This window comes from Camelus dromedarius, chromosome 1 (genome assembly GCF_036321535.1).
Source record: "Camelus dromedarius isolate mCamDro1 chromosome 1, mCamDro1.pat, whole genome shotgun sequence".
NCBI lineage: Eukaryota > Metazoa > Chordata > Mammalia > Artiodactyla > Camelidae > Camelus > Camelus dromedarius.
In genome coordinates this window covers 88,439,952-88,463,391 of record NC_087436.1, presented here as the reverse complement: position 1 = coordinate 88,463,391, position 23,440 = coordinate 88,439,952, and the positions used below count along the sequence as shown (strand labels likewise).

Sequence of the window (23,440 nt, the reverse complement as noted above, 5' to 3'; positions counted from 1 at the left end):
GTCCCAAAAACATTTCTGTTGATACAAGAAGTATTTGTCAGGACACCAAAACAGTCATAAAAATTAATTAAAGAAAGGCAACTGGAGCCCTCATTATGTATTATGAACCAGCAGGGCCTGAAAGATTGAAAAAAAAGTTCTCAGTATTAATTACAGGAGTGCCAACTCCACACGCTCACAGCGAGGGTAAGCATTGGAGGTTTCGTCCCATATTCAGACGCAAGAAATCAGTGACCTAAATTGTGGCTTTCAAGAGGAAATCAGATATAAGACACCCAGAAGTAAAAAGAGGTCCTTCCCTCATCTCTGCTGTATTCAAGCTCCTGGGAAGGGGTGAAGGAAACAAGAAAAGGAACCTACGGCACAAAGGGCAGGCTCTGTGAAAAGAACCTCTGCTCCGATGGGTCCTTTTTATGGTATTTGTAGGTTCCCCGATGCTTTTCCTCCACAGGATATACACTCAGACCCTAAAGGGTCTGTTGACGGAAGGAAAGCAGGAAGGCGTGATGAACAAATCGAGAGACGAATAAACGCGTGGTGCGTACGTCCTAATGGTTCTGCGCAGCCCCTCTCCCTCTTCTAAGACACCCACTGCCAGGCATTCGGGGAAAGACAAGAGCGGCTCTGCTGAGTCGTCTCGTTGGGAAGAACCACACCCCCAGGCAGAACGGGAAGGAGCCCATGTGGTGGGCAGAGGGGAGCTGCCACCCAGATGCCAGCCCGCGTGCGTCTCTCACGGGCGCATCACAGAAACACCTGTTGGAGGCTAGTTAGCGCCTTTTGAGGAAGGAACGACAGGCCTCCAGATAGACTGCCTAGGACTCGTAAGTAACTTGTCATTCTTTTCTTAGATATCAAAACCCTACTGTGAAGGGGGTTATCAGATTGGCTGTCTCTGCAAACACTTGAAGGAACAGGGCTTCACAGTGTGTCTGAAGAGAGGGAAGAGGGAGATTTGGGGACCCTTAGTCCTTTCTGGAAAGGATGGATCTGGGCCAGGCTTCTAGGGAGGCTGGGTTGGGTAAACCATAAAAAGAAGAAATAGGTATAAAAGAATGAACAATAGAAAACCAACCAACAAGCTGTAAGTCTTTTGTCGGTTCTCAGTCTGGCCCTTGTCCCCTGATCACCCACTCCAAGCCTGATCCTGGACTTTCCCTGTTCTAAGGGCCCTTTCCCTCCCATCACCTGCCTCCTTTACCATGTTTCCATCAGAACCTCTTGCTGACTACCACGATGCGCCCACTTTCTTTCCTGCAGCACTTCCTCTGGTCCTCTCCTCCCCAAACTGGGACCTGGGTGCGGAGGTCAGAACTAGCTTTCCTACAGCCCTAGGAGCGACAGGCCAGCAGCCCTGAGTCCTGCCCCAGGGGACAGTCAGTGCCTGGGGCTCCTCCTAGGCCCAAATGAACAGGAGAAGGGCTCTGGATTCAGCAGCTGGCAAAAGCCTTTTTAACCCTGGTGACATTTAAGACATGTTAGAAGATGAACTTCAACAAAAGCCAACACAAACCACGGAGTGGGAAGACAGCAGGAGAAGACGTGGACTCTGTGAACACGGAGAACAGGTTTTTTCCTTTCTCATCTGGCCAGGCCTGGCTCAATGCCACATGGAATCCCCACCCCTGGGAAGATGACTGAGGGAACTCTCACAGCACATTCACTTAGCCACACAGAGCTAGAGTCGTGCACATAAAACATGCATGGCAATGAATCAGAAACTTCCCAAAACCCTAATCTGTAATCCCATGAGTCATAAGGGGAATTCTCACACTTAAATAAGGATTATTTGGTTTTCGAGCACACTCCCTCCTCAAATTACCAGTTAGCTCTCAGTCCCAAGTTTTCATCTTTCAGCGTCTTCCCTAATTCTGAGGATTTGCTATAGTTTTCTAAAAAAAAATTTTTTTAACTGAGTTACTGGCGACTGAGCCCAGGACCTCAGGCACGCTAAGCACACAGTCTACCACTGAGCTATGCCCTCTCCACTCTGTTTGTAGTTATTTAAGGAATCTCCATACAGTTTTCCATAGTTGTATCTTCTTGAAACTTATTTAAGAACAGAAATACTGTTTTATTTATGGGTTTTATACCCTCACCTACTTCTAAAACAGCTTTGCGGGGTCACACCACTGGTGCTATGACTTTTGCATCTCTTCATCCTTCTCTGAGGCTCACATGACAGGAAGTGACATGGACAGAGGAAACAGCTTTGCGTTGGTAGTGGTGGTAATGGTGTTGTTTTTAAAGAAGTGAATGAAGCATTAATGCCTCACCTCAGAATGACCACAAAAGAGTATTTGGTATATATAAGCCTCTCACTCAAACCTGGCCATGCTCTGCTAGGAGGCATATAAATGGTAGCCCATTGCTCTCTCTGAGAAGTAACTTGACAGCATGCATTAGGGTCTGAAGAAGTTCATGTTAGCCTTTATCCCAGTACATTGATTTTTACAGACCCAGTTTAAGACGGTAAGCAGGACAAGGTATCCTAGTATTTTTATACAGCCAAGATGCTTAAACAACATAATGCAGGGGGGAGGGTATAGCCCAGTGTGTGCCTAGCATGCACAAGGTCCTGGGTTCAATCCTCAGTACCTCCATTAAAAATAAGCAAATAAAAACCCAATTACCTCACCCCTCCAAAAAAAAATAATAAACAAATAAATTTAAAAGAAATATTTTTTTTAAAAACAACATAGTGCCACACAAATAAGGAAGTGATTATATAAATTATTGCACATCCACGCACCAGATGTCTGATTGTGCCCCCTATGGCCTAGCACACTGCCGGATACATGCTAAAGTCTCAGTTGATATCCGAAGAATTTACGACTGAATGAAATATAATGCAGTTATGAAAGTGTTTTCAAAGAATATTTAATGGCATGAGGAAATACTCACCACTCATAATATGCTGTCAAGTAAATTAAACAGGATCTAAAACAGTATATATAGCATGATTCTGGTTTTTTTGAATAGTAAAAAGACTGAAAGAAAATACATCAACTTGTTGACAGAGGTCAATTCTAGTAGGTTTATGAGTAATTTTTCTTATTAACATTTTTCATATTTTCAAACAATTTTAAAACAATAATCACATGCTGTCATTATAATTAGAAAGAAGAAGCAATTAAACCTTTTTTAAAGGCCACTCTGGGAAGCTGTATTTTGATTTCTTAAATGAATAAACAATCATCCACATTTAAAGTTGGCTAAGCTGTGATCTGTTTAAAATCCATTCAGCTGTATTTGCTTCTGTAACTCCATTCACACACAGTACCTTCAGGTACAGAGTATTATAGAAACCAACTCTCACCATGTTTTTAACCTCTCTAGACAATTGAGTGAAGGGTAAGTTAGTACCACCTTCTAAGGACGATGGAAGATGACCATTAATCTCCAAAATGCCTGACATAATTAGGAAAATAAAAACACTTTCTGGATCTCCACATCCACAAAATAACGTTTTACTTACTCATAGTGATCTAAGTTGTTTGACTTCTTTCCTGTTACGTAATTACTTGGGATATATCCTTCCCTCCTAGAAATAAGAAAAATACTTCAGAAAAACTGAAATTATTTTACTGACAGATTATTAAAAGAAAAATTATTCCCTTTCTGAAATAATTAAAGTATAATATTGACTAAAGTCTATAAGGAAGTCTAGGTGACTCCCAATAATCCAACAGATCTATAGCATTTGATGCTTTTCAAAGGAGTTCCTCATTTGATCCTCACAAAAATCCTGAGGTAGCAGGCACTCCTGTAACCGCTTTCTGGTGGGGAAACCAGGACTTAGAAAGGATTAAGGGACTTTCTCAAAGTCCCAAAGCCAGACAGCAACAGGGCCAGAACCTGAACTCTGAACTTGTGACTAGGTTCAGAGTCCTCCCTAATATTCCATGATGCTTCTCTTGAATTCATAATTTCTTGGGATGTTTTAAAGAAACCACTACTTCAGAAAAGGTGAAGCGTTGGGTAGAAACACCCATCACTCCAATACTTAGTCTGTGCAGTGCGTTGTTTCACGGCGGGTGACCCGTGACCTCTACAGCAGTGTCACCGGGGGCACTTGTCAAAAAGTCATCTCCTGGGTCCTACCCCAAGGGAGCTAACTGAGAAGGCCTGTGGGGGGCCGAGGAATCTTGTATTTCACCCCAGGTGACTCCTAAGCACATCACAGTTTAAGAAGCAATCTCAGTAGGTAGAATCTTGGTTGGCGCGAAGACTTTCAGCATAAAAGAGATACATGTATAAAATTTCTAAGTTGAGTAAAAGCCTTGTAATATTAAATCTGAACTATTACTAAGAACTCATAACACACACACAAGTGCACGTACGTGGCTCTGCTGCCCTGAGAAAGGCCTAGAATCAACGACAACCCAGCAGCAGCTAGAAGCCCAGCACCCCGACTGCTGTCTTCAAATACTACCCCGGCTGAAAGGGGCCAGCACTCCCTGGGGAAGCGGCACATCGCGGGTCTGGCCGGGAAACTACAGGGTGACCTTGAGCCATTTCATTTTATTCAGGAAACAGGGAAGCTGAGAAAGAAAAACTAAAGGGGTTCCCCAATCAAAAACGGCCACCACTGACCTAAGATGTGACAATTCAGGCAAAAAGAATAATGACTGCAACAGACTGAAACTGTAACAACACTTAAAACATGATTGGTTACCAATGTTATCAACAGAGGAAGCTCCGTCATCAACTTGTGATTCTGAAAAGTGGTAAAGAGGAAGAATCCAAAACTTATCTTGCCTTTCCTGTGTGAACTAAATGAACTGCTTCCTGAGGCGGGGCTTCTTTAGAGAATTAATAAATGCAGATGGAATGACACAGTTAGAAACTCACCATTCTGTTATCCCTAATGAAATAATGGATCTAAGGAATGGTCATTAGGTGCAACACTGATGAAGAACTTTATGACGGAGGAATAAGGTTGACACCGGAACCACTGAGCAATCCTGGCATCATTAGAAGTAGGACAACCTGATGCTGGCTTCTAATGTGATCAAGCCTGCAAATCACAGTTTTTGAGAAATACGGGACACAGTGCCATATTAAATGACACCATGTGCTTCCACACAAGTAGCTTAATCTAGACTGTGGCTCATTTCATAGAGTAAATGACCTGGTTTCATCAATAAATCAAAAACTATAAATTAAAAAAAAAAGGATGAGGACTGTTGTGGAATAACAAAGGTACATAAGAGATACAGCAGCCAAAATGCAATGTGTGGACCTTAATCTTGATTAAACTTTAAAGATACGTATTTGAGCTAATCGGGGTAACTAGAATTACATAGCTGGTACCACCCTTAGACCTAGGCCAGAGTGGCCCCTGCTCTAAAGTTGTGCTTTCAAGTTGCTGAAACCCATGATCCCTCAACCCTCTTCTGGACCATCATCTAGGTAACTAGGAGCCCAGAATTCTCTGCCCACTGCCAAGGCCTACCTGGGCCTTTCCACTGGGTTTCAGCCACTGAAAAGCAAATGATGCTGGTCATGTGCACCCCTCCAGCCCAGGTCCAAGGAGTGGCCAAGCTGGGGGGTGGTTTTTGCAAGCAACATGGACAGAGCTTGGATGTGTGGCCAGGAGAGCCACATGGTGCATGTGAGATGGAGCCTGGACAGAAGAGGAGAGAGAAGGGAGGCACCCCGGGAAGCCAGCCCTCTGTGCCCTGTCACATTCTGGCAAGGAAGTCTAATTCACATCTTGTCTTCCTTGTCGTTTTCAAGGTATGTCTGTCAAGTTAGAGGTGAAATTGTACTTATCGGTTTGTTATTTGTTACTTATAACTTCTAAATATTTAGACATACAATGTCTAGGCTTTCATTTGTACTCTTCTTCTAGTCCCAAAATATCGGGGGGAAGTCAGAGACAATTTTTTTTTTAACTATCATTAAGCATGATACTAACACAACAGCTATTTTTTAAAAAATCTTTAGCAGTTAGACTTAGGAGGTGAAATGGCATGATGATTTGAATTTACTTTTAAATACTCTAGAAAAAACAAACTGGGAGGATTGGATAAATCAAGGCTGGAAAATGTGGGTAATTTCTAAAGTCAAGTGACAAGAGACTCTATTATACTGCTGTGTACTTTCATGGACATTTGAAAATTACTGTAATAAAAAGTTAAAATCAATCTTCTACAGTGTTGGGCAAAAAAAAAACAAAAACAAAACAAACAAACAAAAAAAAACAGTGATGACCTTCTTGTAAACATAGATTAAAAGGGTCCCCAAAAGGTAATACTGCACAGCAAACAAGCACTCAGCAGATCCACCACTGCTGAGAAGTGAGCAGAAGACACAGACCCTGCCTGACGCAGAGGCTTCCATTGCTTCTCCAGAACTGACCAGAGGAACACAGAACTGGAGCTGGGGGTGGGGCAGGAGGTGAGAAAGAAGACTAGCAGGGAGGGTGTGCTCTGAACAGGACAAAGAGTCCTCCTCTTCTTATTCACAGGAACTTAAAATATAAACAGGATCATATGTCAGAGGTAAGCATGGGATAGAGTTTTCTTAATGAAGCCTTAGATACTCATCCCCTATGTTTATCCACATTTACCCATTATGTACCAATAAAAAGGTTGAAAGGACTGTTCCCTTTAAATCCTCAATTAGTATGTATAAATAATTCTCATTTTTAAATTTACTGAATGTATGTATTTTAGACTAGACACACACACACACACACACACACACACACACACACACACACACACACTCCCTCTCTCTTGGACAAATCTAAGATTACTTATTTACCTGGGGTGGGGGGATGGGAACCTAAAATGTAATTTCCCCCAAGATCAAAACAATCCAGTTAAACATACAATGGATGAGAAAAAAAAACATAAAATGGATTGTAATTTCTGGAAAGAAGTGTTTAATCCATTTACATTTATTGAGTCACTACTAAGAATACATTGTGTTACTGCAAAGTAATGTGCACTTCATTTTATAGCTGCTGAACTAGTCTCATTACATGATAGTTAGATTATCCTCTTCTCAACTCAGTATTTAACTCCCAGCCACCCACTGTGTATCGTCCACAGAGAGGGAATACGTACCCGTATTTATCTCTTGCTTTCCACCAATGAACATCATTCTTTTCTAATATGATATACTCCTGACCTCTCTCTAATCTGAGATCGTGAGGTTCTGTTGCTTGAAAATCATACATGGCTACAACTATTTCTTCACTATTATCTTCTTCAGGCGGAATTGGTGGGGGAGGCCTTCGCTGAGAAAAAGAGATGACGTGTAAAAGTTTAGTCTTCTGTTTGAAACTGGGTGTGAAGTTCAACACTAAACGATGCACACATCACCACAGAATACAGTCTACCTGAGGCAATCTGGTGAGCACTCCCATGAGTTTGGTGATGACAATGCTACTGGACCTCTCACGGGTTTCAGAATATAGGACAAGAGCAAAAGCTGTCTTTAAACACCAAAAGGCATCTGCTCAGTATCAGGGCTAGCTTCCAGGGAGATGCAAGGGTAACGCGAGTAGAAACCAGGAGGACTAAAGGCAGACCCACCATTTAATAGTCTGCAGCGGGAAAGTGCACTACAGAGTAGTCTCTCATCAGGCCTCCTCCCACTCCAAGGAATCTGCACTTCTTTGTGCCTACTATGTGCAAGGCACACTCATAGTACCTAGCACACTTTTTGTCATTTATTCTTAATACTGAGCCCATGAAGTAGGGTATATAATTCCCATCTTACAACTGAGGAAACAATGGCTTAAGTAACCCACCATATCAGATTCACATTGGATCAAGTCCTGTCTGGGTCCAGAGTATATGCATTTTCTACCATACTCCACTCTTCCAAGGCATATCATTTAATCACTGAAGTCACTCCTTTGTCACAATACTGTGGTCCTAAGACTGAAATATTCCTTTAAAGACCCACACTTCCTGTGTAATTCTTGAAGCCAAAATTTGGCAAAATGCAAGATGATAAAGAGGGTCCCCAATGATATATAATCCAATTAAATGATAAAGCTTGACACAAAGAAAAAATCCACTAAGCCACAGTATATCCATTTCTGATATGATCCTTGCAGTGGGGAGCATTACATGAATAATATAAACATACTTGATAAACTGCAAATGCTTCCAAAGGTTAAAAACCACTTTACCTTCTTTATTTCTGGTGCTGGTGTTCGAGGTAGTGCTTTTCTTATACCTGAAAATGACAACAACAAAAATAGGTCAAAATTCCATCCACCAATGATTGACACTTTAAAGGAAAAATAAAAATGAAACCATAACAAGAAGCTCACTCTGACTCTCTCACTGTGGGGCACGTTGCTTGTATTACTATTTTAGAACAGAATTTTAAAATGCAAGCTGGTTTGTCCTTCTGCCTTCCTAAATTGACTGTAAAAGCCATAGGGATTAGGAGGACCATGTTTCATGCTTTGTAAACAAGTGGGACTACATCAAATAAAAAAACTTCTGCTCAGCAAAGGAAACCATCCACAAATTGAAAAGGCAGTCTACAGAAGGGGAGAAAATCACTGTAAATCACCTATCTGACAAGGGGTTAATATTCAAAGTATACAAGGAACTCATATAACTCAGTAGCAAAAAAAAAAAAAAAAAAAAAAAAAAAAAGAAAAGAAAAAGTAAATATATAACAATTAAAAATGGGCAAAGGACATAAAGAGACATTTTTTTAAAGAGGACATACAAATGGCCAACAGGTATATAAACAGGTACTCAAAATAACTAATAATCAGGGAAATTCAAATAAAATTAGATTATCACCTCATACGTATTAGGATGACAATTATCAAAAACACAAGTGGTAACAAATGCTGGTGAGGATGTAGAGAAAAGAGAACCCTTGTGCACTGCTGTTGGGAATGTAAATTGGTGTGACCACTATGGAAAAGAGTATGGAGGCACCTCAGAAAGTTAAAAATAGAACTACCATATAATCCAGCAATCCCACCTCTGGGTATATACATAAAGGAAACAAAATCAGTAGCTCGAAGAGATATTTGTACTCTCATATTCCCTGCAGCATTATTCACATTGTATGGAAACAACCTAAGAGTCCATCAACAGATGAATGGATAAAGGAAATGTGGTGTACACACACACACACACACACACACACACACACACACACACACACACACAGGAATATTATTCAGCCTTTAAAAAAGAAAAGAAGGAAATCCTGTCATTTGCAACAACACGGATGAACTTGGAGGGCATTATGCTAAGTGAAACAAGCCAGACAGAGAAGGACAAATACCACATGGTATCACTTATCTGTGTAATCTAAAAAAAAAAAAAAAGTCAAATTCATAGAAATAGAGTAGAAAAATGGTTGCCAGGGGCTGGTGGGGAGGGTAGAGGAAACAGAGATGCCAGTAAAAGAGTATAAACTTTTAGTTATAAGATTAATAAGGTATGTTAATTATAACTCAATTTAAATCTATACATAGCAGAAAAAAAGATAAATGAGGTCTGAGTATCTAATGTATTACATGGAGACTTGAATTGATAACACCATGACGTACAACTTAAGTTTACTAAGAGAGTAGAATTTAAATGTTCTCTCACACACACACGCACACACACACACAAAGGTACACGTATGAGGTGATGGTGTTAATTAACTTGATAGGAGGAATCCTTTCCAACGGTTAAGGATACTCAGTCATCACATTGTAAAATTGTTAAACGTTACAGTTTTGTTAAGTATACCTCAGTAAAGCTGGGGACAAAAAGAAAAAGAGAAAAGCTGCTGAGAGTGCTAAACTAGGCTTACACTTCTAACAGTCATTTTTAGCAGGTTTTCATATTGTGATAAAAACTCCCAATGATAGACCTCTTGATTCCACGAGATGGTCACACTGCTAACTAAATGAAATTATTCTTACAAAGTACATCTACCTTGCATTTATGCTACCTTGCATTTATGCTGTGCTAGAAAGTGTGAAAGCCATATTTAACCAACATAAAAATCAAAATCATGTCATTTTCTTGCTATACCAATAATATGTACATCCTGAGCATAATAAAGTACAGAATAAAAGGAATACTCACTACTCTCAAAAAGATTATATTTTTCACATCCAGGTGCTAGTTTTTCAGTTTGTCTGCAACACTGATAACTTCCATCTGTCCAAAATTTAGGATGATATTTGATCATAATATTATTGTTGTTCTTTATTTCTGTAAGCCATAGACACATAAAGTGATTAGAGAAATAAAACAGAGATGACAGAATGTTTCATTAAGTAACACATTAAGTCATTTCTTCTTTCTTAGGTACCATGTTTATTATAAGGACACTCTCATAACATCAGGGTGTTATCACACTCAGAAAATCCACATGGTTTTCTTTCACTTCTTTTTTTTTTTGGTGAGGGTCCCTGGTTGGCAGAAGTGAACTCTGCTGCACCATGATGGATAAACAGAAAAGTCAGCCCACCACGATTTTGTTCTGCAGAAGAAGCGATGAAGATTGTGCAGGACAAATCACCGATTAATACACTTTACACATAAGTCAGTTCATCCAAAACACATGTTGACTTCATAGGCAATGTCTTAGAAAATACCAAATTCTGCTATCATAGAGGCCCAGTGCTTAGTCATCTCCTAATGTGTTACATGTTAAATGAAAGCATGTTTTTCTTAGAAACTTAGCAACCAAATTATAAAAAAAGGAAGGACACATCTCCGATACGTCTCTTATAGTAACAGAATTTCCTTGGAGAAACACTGTAAATTGAAAGATTAGAAATGCAGAGTACACTAGCTGCATTTATATTTTAGTGATAACATTATGTTATATCTTAACATTTTAAACAGATTAATATTTTAATATATGAGTTTTACCTTCTTTCAATTTCTTCACCCACCGATCCCTGCTTTGCGCACTAGGTGCAAAAATGTAAAGTGTGTTAGCATCATGCACAACCTGAAATAAAACAAAAGATGGGATAGGTGAAAAATGCTTAGACACGGCACTTCTGCCTAGCACAGGGCCCTTGGCACCACAGGTGCCAATAAAGGATTCTGAAACGACTGAGTGAAAGTCAGTTACTTCTGATCCAAAGAACCTAGGTTCCCTTCTTACAAAAGCACATCTGTTTCTTCATGTCTACATCAAGTGAGATACACATGTTGCAAAGAACTGTGTTTTTATAAAAGAAAAATATATATACAGAGGACAGGATGCTTTGCCAATCTTGTCGTTTCTTTGGATCTAATTAACTAAAGTTCCTCAGGTAAACTTGGTACAACAAGGATTACTCCAACCCAATACTTTTCTAAATAATATTTTAAATGAATGGACTACTCCTTCCATATCACTCCTGACCTTCCTTCTGCCACTATAAGTAATCGGAGTATCTAGCTTTATTAAACTCTATGCTTCGTACTTTACAGACATGAACTCAATTAATCCTGCCATCAAGCTGTTGGCATTTCCATCATACAGAGGAGGAGACGAAGAGCCATCCACAGATCCTCTACTCCTATACAGAACTCCAGGAGGCACCATTCATACAGAATGCACTGGAAATGGTGCCCTTAATTTATCTGCCCATCAGCATTTGGCTGCTCATCCAGAAAGCCGGGATCCTGATGTCAGAGGAGGCAAGTAGCTCGATATGAGCAGAAAAAGGGGGACATGGGCCAAATGGCAGGAAACCACACATCTTGTTAACAACGGGGGTCCTTAGGCAGGCCAAGAAAAGCAGGAACCTCTGGACTGATAAGAAATCAGACACTGTGGGTTGACAAGTGTCCTGGAGGGAGACAAAGAAAGGTGGGACAAGACAGGAATCTCCACCATCCAAATGTAACCTCTCTCATTATACCCCTATCTGAACGTACCCTTCCACTCATTATGCTCTCATCTGACTTCCCAATCAAGACTAAATCAGGACAAAACACCCCCCCCCCACCTTGGGAAGGTGGATCTGCACAAAGATCGGGAAAGATGACCTCAAACCCCTCCTCACCAACGAATATTCAACCCATTCATTTTTACATCCCATACAACCAACTTGCCAAGGACATTCGGGGCAGCTACCCACCTGGGTCTGCCCGCTCTCCCCTTGAGAGAGCACCACCTATTGCTCAATAAATCCTTGCTTTGCTTTCTTGTTCTCTGTGTCTCGTTTCTGAATTCTTTCTGCGACAAGACAAGAACCTGCTCTCCAATCACACTGACTCCAGAGTCCAAACTTTTAACCACAGAAACCTCTTTTAAAAATACCTCCTAGTGAGCAGTTACAGTCTTATGCTTAATGTTTTTAATATGAATAATAAAATTAAGCATAGGAAACTAACCCAAGAATTTTGTCTTTGGTCTGTCAATTTACCCTTCTGTCACAGGGCAGAAACACCTTTGATTCACTAAAAAGAAATATCTGGCTAGAAACCTCCCTTAACCACATCAACATTCACTGGACTGGACACAAATAGTTCTTCCATTGATAAATGGCTGCTTCTGACCATATTCAACAGATAATCCCTTCTCGTTCACTTTAATCAAATAAATGCAATGTAACAGCAATGTGAACACCACAGAGCAAATACGCCTGTATTTCATTCAGTGATTAATTCATCTAACTAGCACTTTGCTGGGACTACATAAAATACAAAAATTAATCAAAGAAATACCTTATTACAAGACAGAAGGTGAGACGTGACAAAGACATAAAGGTCAAGCGCTACGAGAGATGTAGTGGGGAGGAGGTGTCCATGCCTCATTTGGCCCATGATTTTCACACCTGTGATACTGTGCTTTACAACAGGAAATATGTATTTGGTCTCTGCCCTGGTTCTTGGCACAGAGTTCCTAAAAACCCTTGGAATTTCCTGTACTGAGAATGATAAAAGATGTCTTTTGTTATGCTAATAAGGTGACTTTGGGAGAGCACCTACAGAGGGAAGCTGGTTGTCAGAAAAACTAACCCTATGATTAGAAGGTTGGAACTTTCAGTCCCACAACCCCCCATCTCCAAGGAGGGAGAGGGGCTGTAGGTTGAGTTCAGTCATCAATGGACAGTGATGTAATCAATCGTGTATATGTAATGAAGCTTCTATAAAAACACAAAAAAGAAGGGTTCCATGAGCCTCCAGGTTGGAACATGTGGAGATGTCCGTAGACAGATGAGTGGATAAAGACAATGTGATACACACCCACACACACACACAGACATATACACACAATGAACTATTATTCAGCTTTTAAAAAGAAGAAAATCCTGCCACTTGTGACAACATGGAGGAACCTAGGAGACATTCTGCTAAGTGAAATAAACCAGACACAGAAAGATAAATATTACATGATCTCAGATGTGGAGTTTTAAACAAACTTATAGATACACAGAGCAAAAAAGTGGTTGCCAGGGGCAGGCAGGAGGGTTGAAATGGGGAGATGGTGGTCAAAGGGTAGAAATTTCAGTTACGTAAGACGAATGAGTTCCGGACATATAAAGTACAGCATCGTGACTAAAGTTAACATCTGAAATTCAATAAGGTAGATCTCAAGTGTTTTTACCACCAAAAAAAAAGTAGGGGGAGAAAATGGTAACTACGGGAAGTGATGCATATGTTAACTGGCTCGATAGTGGCAATCATTTCACAATGTCTACATATATCAAAACATCAAATTGTACACCTTAAATATATCTATTTCTTATGTGTCAATTACACCTCAACAAAGCTTAAATAAATCAACCAGTAAAGCAATGACAAGAAACTCTAATGCCAAACAGTAACCATGACTAAAACCCCAGAATTTCACTGCTGCAAAAATATGCCAGCTCACCTGAAATGGATATTTATTTTGACAAGGAATGACACCATCATCATTCTTCACTATTTCCACACACTTGATTTTTGAAATGTCAATAAAACCCTTTCTGTTCTTTTTCTGTTAAAAGAGAAAAAAAGGAGAACCATTACAATCATAAGATAAAAGAAAAAATGTTAATAGTAATATTTGTTTTAAAAAAAATCAGATTCAAAACATTACCATTTCCTTAATAATTACCTACATCATGTCTCCCTTTATTGTTAAAATTATTCAAAACACGAACACTCTGAGGATTGTAATAAAAATAATTAAGTCCTTTAATTTCTAAAGATGAAATTGTTCTGTCCTTGCCCTGTCCCCAAAGCTCTAGAACTGAGGGACTCCCTCTGATTGCTGCCTTCCTCTCTCACACACACACCTTAGCTTCTCCAGCTTCTTGATGACAGGCCCGTAAAAGAAAGCGTCAGAGACCAAACTAAGCAAAACTCCATGCACTCAGTCACAGATGCAAACTCCAGACAGTTACATCTTCCACTCTGGTACCCAGAACTCAGGAGGATGTGAGGCGGACTTAGGGCAGTCACATAAGGCCTCCATTCAGACTCGATTACTGAATCTTCTTTTTTTTCCCCCTTCCCTTTGGCCCTCACTTCCTGCTCACTGCAAACCTCCCTACAGCAAGTAACTAGTGACATACCAAGACATCCCCCTCCAAATCATTCCCACCCTTGAGCACCGTCTTCTCAGATCTGAGACTTTATCCCAGGGAAAAACCAAAAGGATACGAAGTAGTATGTGCAAAGGTAACTCGATACATTGTTTCCATTAAAAATTACCACAAACACAATGTAGAAATAAAAAATGTTTATTGAATAATATTAACTGATACATCCCACATGAAAAGCTGTATAAAGACTCAGGTTACTTGGGGTCAGGGTAGATACTCATATGATAAAGAACAGAAGGAAAGTAGAGAAATGAAGAAGAACACTGCAGTATTTGGGATGAGCCAGCCCATCCCCTGGCCCTGGGCATTCAAAATTCCTTCATCTAATACTCTGAAACCCCCCTCTGGCCACAACCTTTGGGGCCTCTACCAGATCTGCATGCCCACTGTCACCACAGGACTTTCAGACCTGCCAACCCTCTCAGGCCACCTGACTGGACTATCTGGCTGTCCTTTCACTAGTGCATCCTCTCTCTCTCTCTCTGTCACACACACACACACACGCATGCACACCCCATACCCCCCTGACATTTCTGTCAGCCCCCAGTTCTATCCACACCTTCCCCCTCCTCCTGCATGCCTGACCGCACAAGGTCACAAAATAATCCTGTCCTCTCTGTGCTTAGCCAGGCCTTCCCTGCCATCCTCAGTTCTTCTGCGTACCCTCCATGGAGACCACCAGTCTCGTGGGAACTACAAACCCTGCCCGTTCCCCTTGCCCCAGCGGACACGCTCCCTCACTACTTCATGGGGACGAGAGCAGCTGGACGTCCCATGAGCACACCCTGGACTTCCTCCTTCAGCAGGTCAAAAGCACCCTAAGATCTACCCTTTTTTTTTCTTTTCCACCCTGTCTTTCAGAGGACATTAAAAGCACACAACAGTTAAAGACACTGTAGTTGGCACTTAGCAGCTGCCATTTCCTTTTATGCTCACGATTCTCCTCATTTTACAGATGAAGAAACTGCAGCTCAGACAGGTTAAATCCATTACCCAAGGATCCCAACTGGCCCTAGAGCCCCCTGGACCTTGGATCCTTGCAAACAGGTGACAGGACTAACAGAGCCGAGTCCTTGGGAGGACAACACGGAGTCTGAGTGCGGCCAGAGCTTCGGCCATGACAGGGAGAGGGCCATTCTCCCCGTGCGTTCTTCTAAGGCCTCTACTCCTCCTGCCGACCCTACCCAGCACCTTCTTCTGGCCCTGCTACTGCCCTTCCCTTCCCGAAAGAGAAGATGATTACACCCTCAGCCTTCACTTCCTTCCCACCCCTCCTCCTTAACCACTTGCGAGCTGCCTCCCCCTCACCACAGCTGCTAAAGCTGTTCTCAAAAACATCACCAATGACCAAACCCAACGGCCTCAGCTCAGCTGTCTTCCGCCCAAGGCTTTGAGGCACTTGGGGGTACTTCTACTCTCTTCTCTCTCAGTGGCCTTGACTTTGGGTCGCCCTGGTTCTCCTTCTGTGTCTTCCCCTCAGTTTCTCACAGGACAACACCTCTCCTGTGCCAGAAACTTCCTGTGTCAAGGAATACAGATTCCAGACAGGGAAAGCTCACTTCCTGAGCATACAGCCAAGTAGCGTGCCATTCAATCCTCACAGCTCCTCTGTGAGGTATGTCATTAGACACATCTTACAGACGGAAGAAAGGAAAATTAAGTAACTTGTCCACGTTTACACAGTAGAGACATACACAGTAACTGTTTATTACACAACGTATTAAGTACTGGATATAAAAAAGATGCTAAGAGAATACAGAGGAACCCAAGCTTATATGACACTTTCAGAAAAGAAATTCTGATAACCTGTTAGGAAGGAAATGAACAGCATGGGGAAAGAAAAACATATTCCAGAATGACCTCAGTTGCCTCATCTATAAAATGTGAACAATACTAGTATCCATGTCATTGATACTATTGGACAGTTATGTGAATTAAATGAGTATTTGCCAAGTGCTTAGAAGAATGTTTGACCCGTAATATGATATCTGTGTTTGCTACATAAAATAAATAAGGAAATAAATAAGGAAAAAAAGGTGCCTGAGGCAGGATGGAAGAGGGGTCAGCTTGTAAAGAACCTGATGCACGGTGCCAAGGGGTCTCATCAGACAAGGCCCCCACCCTGCTCCTGGGCCTGTGCCAGTTAATGGGCAGAAGAAACCGCCAGAGGACTAGCTTCCTATTAATAAGTCACGCGTGTTGATCATAAAAATCTAAGAAAACACTAATAGCACGAAGAGAATCAAATGACCCCTAATCCCCCAGTCCTGGAGAAAATCACTGCTGACATCATGGAGTTTTTCCAGACACTGCTCTGGGGTCATCTATCATCTGCCAGCTCCCTTAGCCCTTGAGCAGCAGACTCTGGTCGGCTTCCAAGACACGCATCTCCACTCACCACCTGCCCCTGCGACTGAAAGCAGCTGTCAGATATGGATCAATCTGCACAGGAAAATCTGGGCTGACTTATGCCCCCCAAATTCATGTTTTGTGATATATAATCCATTCATGCACTGTACTGATATTTGGGCTTATTACTGCAAATACTTTAATATGAAGTTTGCAGATAAAGGTTCATATTTAAGTGGCCCATTCATTATTTTACCTGACTCGCCAGCAACACTGGTCAGACACCAGGCACGATGCTGCATGCTGTAGCTTCAACACCGTGGAAGGGGGCTGAGGGTTCCCTCAGAGGAGTTCACAATACTATGGCAGGTGGCAGCGGAAGAGGGGATTGATTCATTATCAAATAAAGATGAAGTCATGTGTGCTCACAGTGCACTGTGGAGTGGGGCCAGGACTGGGCCAGGAGAATCTGGGAAAGTTTCAGGGAGGAAGTCACATTTTGATTTGGTTCTTAAAGGATACGTAGGAGTTTTCCTATAGAGAAAGTGGAGTAGAGAATTCAGGCAGCAAAAACAACAAAGCAGTGCTTTAGGGAACAAAAAGAAATTCACAGTGGCTGAAGTTCAGGGTGTTCAGGGGAAGTGTAGGAAAGGACACCAACAAGGTTATTTGAGACCAAGTTAGGAAGAGGCCTACCCGCTAGACTCAGGAGTTTGGATTTATCCTGAGCAGTTTGAAGTGGGGAATGAGGAGTGCAGGACTAAGGCATGTTTTTGGAAAGATGATGATTCACGGCGGAGTGAGGAAGGCACGAGACATGTTGCAGTAGCTCAGGGCGGGGTTCATGAGACTGTGAACTCAGTCCATAGCAGTCAGTCTCTGCATCCATACTCATATCTCTACGGGTACACGAGGAAAGCAGGGTTGCCAGAGTATTCAGAGGCAGGGTCCACAGAACTTTGTGATCAGTCAGATGTGGGAACTAAGAGAGAAGTTTGGGAGCCTCAGGGACTCTGAGTCTGAGTCTGAGTGACCAGTAAACACCAGCAGCATGAACCATGATGAGGAAAGAAGGAAAATCAGCTTTGAGAGGGCAAACTCGGGGTACGCTGTTTGAGTTGACTGTTGGACAACCAGGTGGAAATGTCTGCAGAGAGTTGAACAGGAGGGGCTCAAACTCAGAAATACTTAGCACTTTCTATATAAAGAGCATTCTGCTTTTCATAACACATATGCAGTATATACTGTAGAACATTATTCTAGCCACAGCATACGGTGACCCTGGGAGATTAGGCAAGGCTGAGGAAGAAAAGGTTTAGAAGGATTAAGAAACTCACATTTCAAAATGTAGAATAGATAAACAAGATTATACCATATAGCACAGGGAAATACATACAAGATCTTATGGTAACTCACAGTGAAAAAAAAATGTGACAATGAATATATATATGTTCATGTATAATTGAAAAATTGTGCTGGAATTTGACACAACATTGTAAAATGACTATAACTCCATAAAAAAAGTAAAAAAAAAGAGAAAGAAAGAAAGAAAGAAAAAGAAAGAAAGAAAGAAGGAAAGAAGGAAAGAAAGAAGGAAGGAAAGAAAGAAAGAAAGAAAGAAAGAAAGAAAGAAAGAAAGAAAGAAAGAAAGAAAGAAAGAAAGAAAGAAAGAAAGAAAGAAAGAAAGAAAGAAAGAAAGGAAGAAAGAAAGAAACACAAGGAACCTAAGAGTTACTGAGAGAGCCAGGTGCCCTCTTACCACCTGGTCTCTCCTAAACACCTGCTCTTCACACTCTGGTTAACTGGAAGGGACATACACAGTTTGCTTCCCTCCATTTAGACTATTTAGAGTTTCTTTAATAAGAAAATTACTTGATAATTACTGAAGTGTGCTAATATTGTGGCCCAAAAAGTTATTATTTTTTTCATGTGAAGTTTCTATAACCTTCACCCTGCCCACCAGTCTGAAAAATCACCATTAAGCTGAGACTCTCCTTTTACTCATCTTTGAATCCTCTGAGCTGATAAAACTGACACGTAGTAGGTGTTCATTAAATAGTATGCTGAGACAGTCTGCAAAGAAGTATGAGTGACACTGTGTGTGTGTGTCTAAGATATATATATATCTCTTCTCTTGCACATCTACTGTATATTTCACAAAGCTTGAAAATGAGGTAAGTAATGGCCATTTCACCCATTTGTAAACCCGCATAAATGGAGAAACTATAGACAGAGATGAAATATGACTTGCTTAAAATCACACATCAACTGAATGGCAGAACTGGGAATTAGACGAAAGAGATCCTGTCCCCCTGTCTTAAAAGAGTCACTGGTTTCCTTTAACTTCCAGGATATTCAGTACTTTTTAAAGTCTCAACATCAATCCTAAATTAAAATTTTTTTAATGTATACAAATATCCAGGGCTGGCCTCAGGTGAACTTGAGAAGTCAGAACACCCTCGGGCCCTCCTTCTACACCCTCTCCCGAGGCATCCTGAGACCCATTATGCACAGTGAGAGACTCACCAGAATTCCCCTCCAATATTGTCAATGATCCACCCTTCCCCCATATCACAACTTGTATCTAAGGTCGCTATTCCCAGCTGCCTGCCACAGAAGAAATTTACTGGATGAATCACCTGTGCATTGTAAGGCGGCATCCTGAGTCCAGTCGGGCTCTGCCCTCTCTCAGTTCCTTTGTCTGTGGGAACAGGATATTACTACTCACTTTGCTAAGCTTTACACGGGAATGAAGATGAGACACATAGGTGCTCAGAACGGTGTCTGGCACAGGGAAGCCACTCCCTAAATGGCAGCATTTACTATTCAGTTTTCACAACAACCCTGGGAAGTTGTTAGGAACGTGAGCATGCGAGAGGTTACAAGAGGGGCTGAGAGGCTAAGTCAGAATTGAACCAGATCTCTCAGGCTTTCACCTGACTCCCTGCCTCTCAAGCTTGAATATTTGGGGACTCTTACTATAGAAGAAGAAAATTAACTTATGTCAAAATCTAACAAGTACAGAACACCCACTCTGAGCCAGGCACTAGGTTCTCTCTTTACATGGTGACTCAATGAATGCTCACAGCATTAGAATGTGAACACTTGTCACCTCATTTTACAGATGAAGAAATCAAGACTTAAAGAATATAATTAAATGGCCAAAAGTCACACAATAAACCAGGAACTGAATTCTGTCTAATTCCAACCTTGAATTCTTTTATTTTTAATCTTATTTTTTATTGAAGTGTAATTGATTTACAATGTTAGTTTCAGGTGTACAGCAAAGCAATTTAGTTATACATATATATTATTATTATTATTATTATTATTATTATTATTATTATTATTATTATTGAACTACCATCAGTTATAATGTGTCCATTTCTGGAGTACAGCACATTGTCCCAGTCATGCATATATTTTTAAGTTTCTTTTCCATTATGGCTTATTACAAGAAACGGAATACAGTTCCCTGTGCTGTACAGTAAGTCCTTCTTGTTTATTTTATATATAGTGATGTGTATCTGTTACTCTCAGACTCCTAACCTATCCCTCCCCCACCTCTCCCACCCTAGTAACCACAATTTGTTTTCTATGTCTGTGAGTCTATTTCTCCAACCCTGAATTCTTAAGTGCCACGTACACTTGACTAACTTGATGTCACTTAACCAAGTACAAATATAAACTGAGTGGAAATTTCTCATACTCATAGCTCTTGACAACTATCAGACCAAAGAGAGTTCACAAATTAAATACAAACAAAACTGCACAATAAATAAGATTTAAATTAACAACCTATTTGAACATGAAGGACAGGGTGTGCTGGAATGGAATCCCTCTCCCAGAACTAGTTCCTTGGCGTCCATGTGCCTGCCTGTGTGCCAAGTGGTGCCCTCTTCAACCCTCTCTCAGTTTCAACTATGGGGAACCCCTGTCTGCACACACACTGCCAGCCTATCATGAGGCCTCCGCTTGGCCCCACCAAACTGATCAGTGTTCAGTCAGCCTCTGTTCTCTCTCAAGAGGGACAACAATTAAAACAGACCATAAATACAAACACAAAGATGGCTGCTGACACAGCATGTCTAGTAACAAGGGACCATCCAGAGAACACAGACAGAAGACATTTTATATACAATATACAAATAAAATTGCTAGAACTTGCAGCCATCAGCAGATGGACAGGTGGACCAAAACTTACTACTGACATTCATCATGACACCATGTTATCATGACCCTTCCTTCACTCAGCCACACTCATCAAAGATTGATTCTGACTTCCTTCTGCCACCAGCAAGACACAGATACCCAAGAGCCATGATAGAGATTTTAAAAGTGCAGAATTTCTGGCCTTTAAGTAATTTACAACCAGATACTTGCTAAACTTAAGGGGAGGAAGGATAATGTTGACAATGAAAGTATGGATGGGTCAATATTGAAAGGCTAAAGAATTCTAGTCAACCCTTGAAAAGGAAAGAAAGAAAATGATGAATTCTACCAAAAATCTCAAATGAGCCAAAAGGCCTGCTTTGTACATGAAGGTTCTTCTCCATTTCCACTCAGAACAGAGCTAGAGGAATGGGCCCTCCAGTGCAGCAGGACACATTAATCACGAGAAACAAGGACAACGTCAGGATACGTGTGGCATTTTTCTTGTGGATACTGGGAATAATTTTGACATAGACCTTTGCAGTATCAGGAAAAGTAGAATAAATAACATATAAAACCATTTCGAATTTGGTGATTCTATGATGAAATGCCCCCTCTTTACCAAGTACTAAATTCTAGTGAAAAGTAGAAGAAAGCAAAAACAAAAACTTGGCTTCCTAATATTTTTTCCTCCCTTTTAACCAACCAACCAAATAATAACTGACATGGGCACTTTACATTTTACAAAGTGCTTTTTATACTAAACAAACAAACAAACAAACAAAAAGAGAACTTTTACATTAAGAAGCCAATAGTTAATGTACACACGAGTAGTTTAATTATGAAGATTGTGGTTTCTAACATAATATCCAGAATAAAAACAGGATGCTGAAAAACCTCCATAAATGATAAGGAATCTGAGGGCAAAAAAAATCCCATTTCCAATGTAACAATAATCTTCATATAAGATTTTGCCAACGCAAATAATCGTAAGGTTTCTAGAGCTAGTTTTTCACTATATTCAAAGTTAAAGTTTTTATTCCCCTCAAGTGGTCATTTCCTCTTACTTTCTATACTTCTGGCAACCCATTTCCCAACTTCCCTTTGCAGCCCAAGGATACTTTCAAAAACAAATACCATGTATGTTTTATTATAGTTGAAAACAAAACTTACCAACATAAGTGTTTTGAAATAAGTCTTAAAATTAGTAAAAATTTGAATAAGTTATGTAGAAATCAACATACACAGATCCCTTACTTCATAAATTTCATGGAACAGACTCCCAAATTCAAGGAATTCCAGAGTTAGTAATTTCAATCCAAAAACGACAAATCCCTGGGAGCAGAGACAATGCTAGTAATCTGGTTTGCCACATTTTGCCCTTCTTTCTGGGTGCCCAGCAAGACTGCATTTTCCCAGCTCCGTGCACTTAGGCGAGGCCGTGCTCCTAAGCTCTAGCTAAAGGACTGTAGGCGAAAGTGATGCAACCCCACTTCCAGGCCTCTAAAACCTCTCAGACCACCCTCCATCTTCCATCGCCTCCCTCGCCCCCAGCTACACGTAGAAGATCAAGTGGAAGATTCTGAGGACTGCTAATGGGTACAAGACTTCTTTTTGGGGTGATGAATATGTTCTAAGTTGATTGCAGTGATAGTTACACAACTCTGTGAACATATTAAAAACCATGGAATTGCACAATTTAAGTGGGTGAACTGTATGGCATGTGAATTATATCTCAATAAAGTTGTCTCTAAAAACAAATAAACAAAAAAGACAACAGAGCCACTAGATAGAAGGAGCCTGGATCCCTGAATCACCATGTGGAAGGCAGTTATATACAATGTTGGCAAGCAAGAAATTTTCTATTGTGTTAACGCACTGGATTCGGGGGTTGTATGTTACAATAGTTTGCTACCTTGAACAATACATTCTAGAACAGGAAGACCTCACATCTCAGCTACTCAATACTTGAGACTCCAGATCCAGAAAGGGAATATGTTGAACTAAATCAGTGTTTCCCAAGGTATGCTATGGAGGTTTCTGGGAGGTGGTTTTAGGTAGAATTTGGACAAACATTTCTTTTCATTGTATTTAGTTTTATGGTTACCTTTTATTAATGGTTTACCATTTACTGAGTGATACAGTTTCCTTTCAAAATCAGTATATTTAAGGGAAATTAGTTAAAGGAAAACTAGTATTAAATTAATACTAGTATGAATGAGATAGCACATATATATGTGAAAATTATGTAAGTAATATGCATAATGGCTTAAGTTTGGACAACACTGGGTTAAATTATCACTTCATTTCCAATTCTAACATTCCTTGATTTTTGTTATTTTGTTATTTGTACCTGTACTCCTCCACTACCTGGCCTGCCTGGTATACCTTCTGCTACATAAG

At 40.7% G+C, this 23,440-nt stretch overlaps 1 protein-coding gene across 3 annotated transcripts in view; it reads right to left on the bottom strand.

Annotated features, from left to right (window-relative positions):
* Positions 1-23,440, bottom strand: part of TEC (tec protein tyrosine kinase) — a 115,013-nt gene that overhangs the window by 18,917 nt on the left and 72,656 nt on the right. For all 3 annotated transcript variants that reach the window (XM_031434995.2, XM_010992858.3, XM_031434986.2), the window contains exons 3-8: positions 13,822-13,926; positions 10,875-10,956; positions 10,080-10,208; positions 8,156-8,202; positions 7,080-7,252; positions 3,479-3,544 (exon numbers count right to left, since the gene is read on the bottom strand). In XM_031434995.2, the coding sequence (XP_031290855.1) occupies positions 3,479-3,544; positions 7,080-7,252; positions 8,156-8,202; positions 10,080-10,208; positions 10,875-10,956; positions 13,822-13,926 (602 nt within the window). The remainder of the gene's footprint in view (positions 1-3,478; positions 3,545-7,079; positions 7,253-8,155; positions 8,203-10,079; positions 10,209-10,874; positions 10,957-13,821; positions 13,927-23,440) is intronic.